This window comes from Mycteria americana, chromosome 3 (genome assembly GCF_035582795.1).
Source record: "Mycteria americana isolate JAX WOST 10 ecotype Jacksonville Zoo and Gardens chromosome 3, USCA_MyAme_1.0, whole genome shotgun sequence".
NCBI classification, from domain to species: Eukaryota; Metazoa; Chordata; class Aves; order Ciconiiformes; family Ciconiidae; genus Mycteria; species Mycteria americana.
In genome coordinates this window covers 74,781,120-74,791,903 of record NC_134367.1, presented here as the reverse complement: position 1 = coordinate 74,791,903, position 10,784 = coordinate 74,781,120, and the positions used below count along the sequence as shown (strand labels likewise).

Sequence of the window (10,784 nt, the reverse complement as noted above, 5' to 3'; positions counted from 1 at the left end):
TGTGTCCTGTCAGTGACAATGTAATCCTATGCAGATTAGTTTCAAGAATGTCTGAATTTCTGCTTGAAGAGCTATTGCTGCTATGTTTAAGCACTTCCCTTATTCTGTATGTAGCTTGTGTTCTTCTAAAGCTCTGCATGAATGTAGAATGGCCATGACTCTCAAACTGTGGTGGAGTATACTAGTTTTGATACAGGTTATCACTGACTGGAGAAGCTGAGGCAGGGTGAGGTTCAGGAACTACAAAAATACAAAAGCATCTACAAAAATAAAAACCTAAAGGTTTAAAGTGACTGTGCAGATTGTATTAGAGCAGACTCTGATATTTCCTAAGTATAGTAGTATAAAAACCAATTTGACTTCTACCTACATGATGGAGTCTTTTTTTTTCTTTCACTTTTTTTGGGGGGGAAAAAAAAATTTGAGCTTTAATAGCCTTCATGCTACAAACTCCATTTTCGCTCCTGTTCCTTGGAGGGAACATTACTATGTTTGAGACTGGTTGGGTAGATCAGGAAATCTGATCCAGCCAGAAGGTGACAACTAGAAGAAAAGGCTGGCATTCTAGCCTGAGAAAGGGAATGGGAGCATCTCTCTGGTAGAGGAGATTGAGACCGTAGTTTGTGGAGATGTGTTTAGGTCAATTAAACTAACCATGAAACCCTGTCCTAATTAACCCAAGAACTTTGATTTGGAAAGATATGTGGAAGTTTAGACAGATCCAATTTAACTTCAGGCTAATAAATGAGCAGACAATGTCAAACAATTTGTTTTACATGTACAGGATATATAGTAAAGTGATGATTCATATCAATCAGATGAACATAGGCCCCATGCTATTTTATTTCATTATCTCTTGCAATCGGAAATATGTCAATCTTAAATGAGCAAGTACCTGACTTCCTAGTCCCTATATTTAAGGGACAGTTTTGAGATGAAAAACTTGACTAAAAATCTGAATTTGTGCTTCAGTAAAATGTCTTTCCTGGCATGTTTCCATCAACTAATTTTGTAAAGGCTGTAGATGGCATACAGTCTTCCTGGATTGTAGTTGTGCAGTATGTTGCAGCTAATGCAAAGTCAGCCTCTATTCATTTAAAAAGCTTGATGAGGCATTACAATTGCTGACAAAACTAGAAAGGAGTTAGTATGGGATTTTCTAGGTGTATCTTAACTGCAGTAGTAGAAAAATGAGTTATTCTAAGCTCCAGAGTTTTGTTTGTTTAAACTTTGTGTCAGACCTGTTGAGCTGTAGTAGCATTCAGTCTCCTTAAATTGAACAAATCCTTGTTAATCTGTAGTGATTAATTGCTGGGGAATAGTTTGAGTCATTCTTACAGACTCAGTGCCTGAGTAACCATTTGATATATAGTGAGAAGAAGAAATAGTTATGAAAAATATGTGCAGTAAAATTATGGTATTGAATGGTGAAACATTTTGTTCTTAAACTGTTGCTCCCTTATCTTTGTAGTCTTAACATCTTGCTAGTGACCTTGGTTCCAAAACAAAACTGGCTACCTCTTTTTTCCCTTTACAGAACACCTTATTTGGTACAGAAACACAGTTCTCTTAAGTGTGTGTATGCCTTCATCCTTCATATAATGAATTACTAAAGAATTTAAGAAATGGGGGTAGTAATATGCTTTCAGGAGTAAAAAATATATTAACAGAATGCCAAGGAGATAAATATGATTCTGAATTGAAATACATCATTTACTTGGCAGTCCACAAAAGGTCACTTCAGACAGCGTTCTTTGTCCTGCAGCAGAATAATATTGAAAATAAGGAACATCCTAGATTCCAATCTATGTAGTGAAGATTATTTGAAAGAAATTGTGCCTGTATTGTACATGACCATTATAAAGCTCTGTTTGTAAGCTCACTTCTCTGTTTCAATTTGTGTCTAAACAGGAAAAAAAAGTACTTAACATGGTATGTTTTTAAACACATGATTATGGACTCTTTTATCACCACCTAAAATAGTGTTCATTCAGTGAAAATTTCTAGCTTAGACAAGCCTATGTGGCTTATATACTCATATGAATAAATTCTACTAGATGGTTATTTTATCATTTTAGTCTGTGTACATACAAAATGCTTCCTGCCGCAAGTACCTTAAGAAAAACTTCCTTTTTTAGGCAGGGATGGTGTTTTGGATAGATTTGGCTTGGGAGGTGTACAAGTAGAGGGCCAGCATCTCAATATTGGTTCCTTCATCCTTTTGCAAAGTTGATAAGAGATGAGTATAGTGATCTTGCATCTTTTTATCACTGGGTAAACCATCATTTGGCCTGAATTCTAAATGAAATTAAAATATGCAGGATTCCTGGCCTTATTGCCCTTACTTTTTTACTCCCAGTTACAAGTTATCTGCTATATGTCATGTGGCATTTTAATATTAAAGGATTCTATCTATCTTTTACAGGTTCTAGGAAATGAAACAAAGTGTTCAGTCTTTTGATAAAACATACAGGCTTCTGTGTTGCCTCATCACTTTTTTTGGAACTAAGGAACTCTTAACCTGTTTATTATCGTGACCCTTCTGAAAGCTTAAGTTATGCAAAAAATTATTGGTCCTGTTGGAAAGCTCTTGGCTTCCTAAAGGTTAAAGATAGCATGAGCATTCTGCTAACTGTTTCTAAACTCCTCTGCCCTTCCTAGTATGTATCAAAACAGTATGTAGTATCCATCCAGAATAATGGACTTTCAACCCCTCACATTTGGATGGGTTTGGTTTTTAACTTCTGTATTTCAGAAGTGTCCTGTAGACTGGTATTGAAGGTTACTCTGTAGTATAGTACTTGGGCTGCGTTATCCATTTCCACTGTTCATATTATGTCAAAGCATCTTTGGTTATAATGAGTGAATTTTAATTGACAGTGCTATCCCAGCATTGACATAGCAAAATGTCTGCCCTACCAAGATACATTCAGTCTTAACTTTAAATTACTATGCCTCAAACATTACTTTATACTCGGTCAGTATTTATTCAGTACAGTATAATATTGAAATAGTTATATTGTGTGCGAAGATTACTTCTAGTCTCTTTTCCCTGGACAAACTTCTTTGCTTGAAACTTAAAGAATTGCTGTTTTCAACTGTGCTTTGCCTCAAGATACCCAAAATCACTGATTTCTAGTACTTAGTAGTTTAAGGAGCAAGTGATTTGAGTCAGTTTGTCCATCAGGATGCCATTTGTTTTCACTGGACCATCGTTTTAAGCAATTAGATGAGACTTACTGTAGCTCAAGTGGTTATGATGGCACTTGTGTCATATGTCATATGTATGATGGCACAAGTGTCATAATGACTTCTGTCATTTTTATGTGTTTCAGAAGTTAGAGAATGTAAACTGTTGCAGGGTTTTTTTTAAGATGATTTGTTTTTACTTGGTAGATTGGAAAAACAAGTTTGAAGACATCTTATAGGTATACCTATTTATGGTCTTGTTCCTGACTTTTCTTGAAGAATGTTAATCACATTTATATTACAAAATATTTATCTAGCAGCCTTATATTTTGCATTTTTAAAAGAGTATAACTTTTTGCTTTTAGCCTGTATACACAACTGGAACCACACTTAAAACTGCACTGAAGTTAATCACTGTTAAAAAGGATTTGCTATGATATGCAGCATGCCTTGACTTAGAACAACAAGACTTAACTTTTTAAGACTCCTGCAAAGAAGTTACATCCTTAATTGTAAATAACAAAATACTAAAGTAAAATGGTGTACTAAGAGATTTAATAGTCTCCACAGCTCAGTAGTTAACTCTGCATTAAGACTGTGTATTCTCATTTTAAAAACAGAAATATCCTTCCATCCCTCAGGCTACAATCAAAATTCATCATATCTTTTAGCCAAAGAATTTTTTAAGAGGTAATACTATTTCCTCTGTCAGTATCCCCATTTCTTAACAATTCCAATAGCTAGAGTACCACAGTTGCCCTCAACTCCAAACTTCAGATAGGGGGTTTCACACAGTATCAAAATCAGGAAGTTTTTCATTTTGACATAGGTAGTCCTGTTAAGAATCATCAAATGTAAATTTACAAAAGAAAGGCAATGGCACTGCCCAGTTCTCTGAGCTATGTTAATTTTTTTTCTGCTGCCTACTCTGGCTGCCTACACTCTGTTCCTCAATATTCAAGTGGAGAGAGGATCGAAGTTGTGGTGGGACCAGTTCATGAAAACACTTGGCTTAGTTAAATATGTGCCCATGGGGTCAATGGTACTGCTGAATATTTACTGAATATTTTGAGGCTGTCTTTTTCCAAAATGAGACTATATCACGACAATGTGATCCAAAGGTGGTCTAGCAAAGAAAGAGCTCAACAAAAAGATAAGAGGAAATAGTAGCACAGCTGGGGTTCATCAGAGTCCTTTCTAGTGCCATGTCAAATTCAAGGGAGGCTAGAGTACTAGAAAAGGCATGTTCCTAGCAAGTTCAGATGAGACACAGTACCATAAGATATTTTTGAAATGGTAGTGGGCAGAAGGTCCTGTGCCTTAGAAGACTGTTTTCTGTCATGCAGCTGGTTGCAATTTTCTTCCCCTACCTTGTCTTACTCCATCAGTTTACCCAAGATATTTATATAATCCATTTCGCCTCTTTGCTCCCTAACCTCAGGCTGACTTAAGAGTTAACAGAATACAGCTACTTGTGAATAGTTTCAGTCTGTCTTTTCAAGGATGGTTTTGCTCAAGTTCAGTTCCCTGTCCTATGCCACCTCAACAGCCAACTGTTTCTAACTCTGTGCATGGGCTGCTCCTCCCAAGCTCTCTTCCACACTGCAGTTTCCTTTTTCTCAAGTGCTGCTGATCTCCACTCTCACTCTGCTAAATGAATTAATTTCAGAACCTAAATTTTCCTATCCTTTGATAAAAGAAATGAAGGGGAAAACAAAATCTCCAAGACCCAAACAAAAGAAAATAAAAATCCATTCTACCTCTCTTTCATCTCCTATCTAACTTTGTAGCAACCTCAGGCTTCAGGATACATAATCTGTTATTACACAAGCTTTTTTCTAACTTTAGCCCTTTTTTCATGGAAAACTTCCCAGAATCACAGAATGGCTGAGGTTGGAAGGGGCCTTGGGAGGTCATAGAGTCCAACACCCCAGCTCAGAGCAATCAGCTTAAGCAAGTTGCTCATGGCCATGTTCAGTTTGGTGGAGACTCCACAGTCTTCTTGGAAAATGTGTTCCAGTGTTTGACCACCCTTGCTGTAATTTAAATAATTTTTTAAAAAATTAATTTTAAGTGGAATTTCCTGTATTTAAATTTTCACATTGTCTCTAATCCTGTCACTGGGCACCTGTGAGAAGAATCTGAGTGTCTTAGTCTCCCCATCAGTTATTTTTACACATTAAGATTTGCCCCCTACCACACTCCCAAGGCCTTTTCTTCTTAACATGACATTTTTTTCCTGTCTTGTTCTGGAATCCTTGTGCCTTGTGTAAAATCAGAGGAGAGTTAAGCCTGAGCAGTCTGAGCTCCAAGACCCCTGAGAGCAGCTTTGGTAGTGTTCCTGTTCATAGTTACTCTTTTTCTGCTCTCTCCAACTAGTATTTGTAGCTACAAAAAAGTGCAAAATATTTGGGATGAAAAGGCTGTTTTCCTGTAAGTGATTTGTGTGTGCTATAGCAGTTGACAACATGATGGTTAAGGAGAGGGGGGAAAAAAAAAGAGCCAGTATTTTGAATGGTATCTTAGAAGAATGGTGACCAGAATGCCACCCATCCATTGCTAACCAGTACCTCTTATCTTAGTATCTGTTTAGCTACATCCCAGTGGGTTTCTAAGATACAACCACACTGTTCTTCTTGTTCTATTGTCTTGTATATTTATTTCACATTTTTTTCCCTTCAGGGAGCGTCTGTCAGATATACTTCATGGCTTGAGACACTAGGCCAATGAAACAGCTGATTTGACCTTACAGATTCTTTGCCATATAGAAAACTAGCTTTTTTAAAATTCAGATTAACTTCTCTTTCCAAACAAGCTGCCCTTGTCATTGCTATTAGGTTATGGAATTCTAAATTAAGTTCTTGGATAAATAAAAAGATGTAACTTGATGGATGCAGAACTTGAGATCCTTTTTTTTTTCTTCACAAAGCACCTAGATATGTGCTTTTAATGCCATCACTCTCTGCAAACAAATGTATTTTAAAGTGTTATGGTAAAAGGTGTGTTTTGAACTTCATATGGAGCAGCTATCATTTAACAGAGCAAAGATTGAAGGGCTCTGCAGCTTATGTACATTCTCTTCTGATTTCTGTCCTTCCTCCTTCACCACCCAAAAATGTTTACAGACAGATGCACTCAAATTTCTGTTATTTTTCTGTTGTCTTTCACATAATTGTATTACAAAAAATATATTTGCTAGGATGCTGCAAACCTCACTGGTCATCTGCAATGGGATTGGAAATTTTCCTACTAGGAAAACTTTCACAGGTGCCTCTTACACCTATGTTTCATAGATACTTTTCCACAGTAGTTTCTCTGCCCAGTGAGCATAGGAAAGGAGATTCAGAGGAATAGACAGAAATCACAGATTATCTGAGGTGGTTTGTATCTGTGTTCTGGGTCACAAACTCAGTCCTGTAAGTTCCAGCCTCAGTCTGCAAGTTTGCATCAGCATTGAGCAAGGTGTGGAGGTTAACAGCTCTGCGCTGGTACTGAAGCGGTTGCCAGCTGTTTGAACTCACCTCTGTCTCTGCTATTATTCATCTGCATGCCCTGATCAATATATGATAGTGTAATTGTCTGAAGAGAGACCAGCTCCTCAGTTTGAAAAGAAATAAATAAACCTGAAATGTTTACTTGGTTCTCAAGTGAGAAGTGTCCCAAGATACCTTATTTAAAATACATGCTGTTGGACATAATGCTGAAGGAAATGCAAAGATGCGGAAGAATTTTCTGCTTTGAAATTTAAAAGTATAATGACTTCTGTCATCTTGATATAAATCAAGATCTGACATTTGTCTAAAATAAGCCTCTAGATGTAGGAACATCTGCATATTTTCCCTTGTATCTTTTATCTACTCATGCCCTCTGCAACTTGACAAATAAATTTTCATTGATTTTTATATTTCAAAAAGACTTAGCTTGAATAAGAATAAGTGAACAAGTATGTTCTATCATGGATTTTTCATCATGCGCTACAGATTGGGAAACAGCAAATAGGTTAAGAGTTAGAAATAGGAGTTGTTGGCAATAATGTAATCCCTGGGATGTGTCTGAAAAAGTCTGCTTAGTTTAGTTGAAGTCAGCTGTCTGCTGAATTCAAAAGTAGCTGATTAACGTTTACCTGACCTTGGTGGAACTCCATTCACTTTGGTAATCAGAGGCTTCATATCAGGAATTAATTAGCTTCATCATTTAAATGAAAAAAATAAATACTTTCCAGCTCTACAATCTCTCCAGGCTCCAGGACTAATTCTTTCTTGCTTCCTTCCCGCGTGGTTCATACCTGCTGGTGTAAAACGGGGCAAAAAATTGCTACCATTTCAAATCGGTACTTCTTACTCTTGCTCTTTACTTGTTCAACAGAAACTTAGTCCTGCGATTAGAGTATTTAATAACTAAAATGCACTTTTTAAAAGTCTTTAGCGTTTTCAAATTATTGTCTTCGGAAAGATCCTTGAAGCTACTGCACAAGCTCAGCAAGCAGCATTTCATCACCTCCAAAGGCAAGCCTTTTTCCGCAAAGCCGCTTTATACCGGAGTCTTGGTTCCTGGGACACGAAGGCGGCGGCGAGCGGCGTGTCCGTGCTCGCCGCGGCGCGGGGACGGGCGCGGGGCGTCACCCCTCACCCGACGCCCGCTGCCCTGAGGCGACGGCGGTGGCGGCCCCTTCTGCGCGGCGGCCGGCACCTGCCGGGGCGTCTCCTGCCGGCCCTTCCTCCCGCGGGGGCCGGGGATAATGCCGGGGGTGCGCTGGCCGCAGGGCCCCTGGGCCGCGGGGCGGCGCTGGAGCCGCTACCTCCGGCGGGCTGGGTCGCCCGGCAACGCGGCGGACGCGGCGGGACCCGCGGCCATGGCCTCCAAGGGGAGCAAGAAGAAGGAGCTCGGCAGCCGTAACAGCTCCGGGCTGCTGGGCGCCTCCGCCAAAGAGTAAGAGCCCCGGGAGGGAAGGAGGGAGGGCACCGGGGAAGGGTTGCCCCCCGCCGGCCGGCCGGCCGGCCACGGGGTGCGAGGCGGGCGCGCCGGGAGAGCCACCGGGGTGCCCGGCCGGGGCTGCTGCGGCCGCTGCCGGGGAGGGGGCTCGGCCGCCCCCGCGGCCGTCTGGAGGCGTCCCCCGGGGCGTCCCGGCCGCGTGCCCGCCCTTCCTCGGGCCCGGCGGCCGTTAAGGCCCGCGGCCCAGGGGCTGGGCGGCCGCTGCGGCACGGTGCCACCTTCTGCCGTCCCCGCCTCTGTACCGCGGCCTTCTGGCCACTGGCACAGGCTGGACGTACCTGGAGGAGCTGCTTGCCCGTAGTCCCGTGCGTGCAAATAACTTGCGCCGAGAAAGTTTACTTGCTCAAGTGGATGCTTAATTAAAAGTGGTTTCAATAGACAAGGTGGGGTTTGGTGGTTGGTTGTTTTATTTCGTTTGTTTACACTGGAGGCCCAGCTTGGTTGTGAAAGTTGTACTTTCTTGCTTCTATGGTATTTCTTATGCACCTGTCTGGTAGTGTCATCCTGCCAAAGCGATGCTGCGTGTATCTTGTACCATACCTGGTCTAGCAGACAGGGTGCCTTGGACCTCGAGGAGAGCTGTAGGAAGGAGAAGATCACAGCACGTGTGGTACACGGGTGGGTGGCTTTGTGATGTGGCTGTTTCCGTATGCGAGGGGCAGCCTGTTGGCCACAGCTCATGGTACGAAGCATTCAACTTATGGTCAGGACCAGACAGAAGTTAAGTGTTCACTGAAATGTTGTTTGGGTTTAAAAGAACCTCGAAGCTGTGCGTCAAGACAATAATTTGGGGAATACACACCCTCCATTTCCATCAGGTAAAGGAACTAAGCTAGCTGAAGTTTTCAGGACAAAATGGTTAATGACTCTTCTAGCACATCAATTTCATATACAGAAGGGAAACACAATTCCCAATGTCTCGAATGTTTGCTTTATGTTAGAGTGAATCTGAGGAAATTAAGTATTAAAAAAAAAATCATTCTTCCTATTCATTTCTTAAATATTTCTGTGTAAGTAGTATCTCTTGAGATATTTTTAAATGATTGACTATTTGCTAGGAATTTAGTGTGAATTTGTATATTTCTGTGAAAATGTATATTTCTTCCTGCAAAGACAAAGAAATAAATAGAAAACATTTACTTTCTTTCACTGTTGCTGTTTTGACCTGCAAGTTCTTTTTCTGTTTTGAGCAGCTTTCTCATCCTAAAGTATGTAACCCTGCATGCATGGCACTGGCAAGATTCAGGTGAAAAAGATATCTGATGTATATGGTCATGCCTTTTTCTTCTTTTTCCTGCCATAAATAAAGGTTTCAGTTGTATTACTTATTACTCTCTTGAAATCAGTCTTCAAATACCCCTTTGTTCTTATTTCATATCCAGTTACCCAGCCTTTGCTACAAAGTGTTTTCTTGTTTCATATTTTCATACTTCTGTTTTGTATTCTGCATCTTGATTCCCATTGTGATAACTTTTCTGTTGTTGCTGTCAGCCAGTATGTCTATTTCCTCCCTTCTCCTCACTGCATCAATTTGCTTAGCAACTCTTTTTTTGTTTTGGTCACAGCCATGCAGCCCTTCATATTTACTGCTTCAAGCAGTTTATCAAAATTTTTCTGATGATATCTAAGCTGCCAGGGACGCTTTTATTTTTTAGCACTGTTAGAGAAAAAGAAGTATTTTCTTACTTCCCAGTCTATGTGAAACTGAATGGGCTGTCATCCAAAAGATTTTGTCCAGTATTTCAGGTTTTGCTACCTAATAGGCATGCTTACAGTGTGAGAATATTTTAGCTGTTACATTAAATTAAGATACATCTTTTTTTGGAGAGTCTAAAAATCATATCATACACAATAACACTGTTCCATATCATACACAATAACTTGTAAAAGAATCATTCTTATGAAATGAGTTATTTGTACTAGATTATCTAGAACAGTATCTGTCTTTTTCTTTAGTACATGGTTACTTTAGGCTTTATTAAATGAGACCACGATGGATAAATCAGATTGGAAATTGTTTTCCCAGTGTCAAGTTGATATGAGAATATTTAGTTACAAACTATTTGAATGATATTAAGCTTTACTGAAACACCTCTGAAATGCAGTCTAGGGGATATGCTCACATAATATTTGAAATCTCATGTTGGACCTAAAGGACAGGAGACATGATTATCTCTCACTCTGCAATTATCAACTAATTGCAATGGAACTAATGTCTAGCATATGCCAATGTTAATTCAACATTAGCTAAGAATCAGAGCACAGGAATATTTACTCACTTCACTAAGGCTATTTTACATAAAGTGTAGTAGCTTGAAGATGCCCTAATGGTGGCTTAGTGGCTTGTGTTACTAGACTATGAAAGAAACTGTTACAATAGCCTGACTGTAATGCAGAACCTTCATGACACAGAATATATAGCTTGTATTAATTTTTTTCATTAAGCCTGTAATTTCTGTTTAAACTGTAGCATGTCTGTTGGGTTTATCTGCCCTGCCATTGTGATACAGAGTGCCCTTGTTGTAAACAGGAGCAAGTCTCACCAATAAGTGTCTAGATGTTTCAGTGTTTGTGCTGTATACATTTCCATATGATGTCTTAGT

At 39.7% G+C, this 10,784-nt stretch overlaps 1 protein-coding gene across 1 annotated transcript in view; it reads left to right on the top strand.

The window, feature by feature from the left end:
• The first annotated feature begins 7,927 nt into the window (after positions 1 to 7,927).
• The window catches only part of ADGB (androglobin), a 128,740-nt gene continuing 125,883 nt past the window's right edge, over positions 7,928 to 10,784 (top strand). Inside the window, exon 1 of the mRNA XM_075497367.1 lies at positions 7,928 to 8,118. Within this exon, the coding sequence (XP_075353482.1) occupies positions 7,928 to 8,118 (191 nt within the window). The remainder of the gene's footprint in view (positions 8,119 to 10,784) is intronic.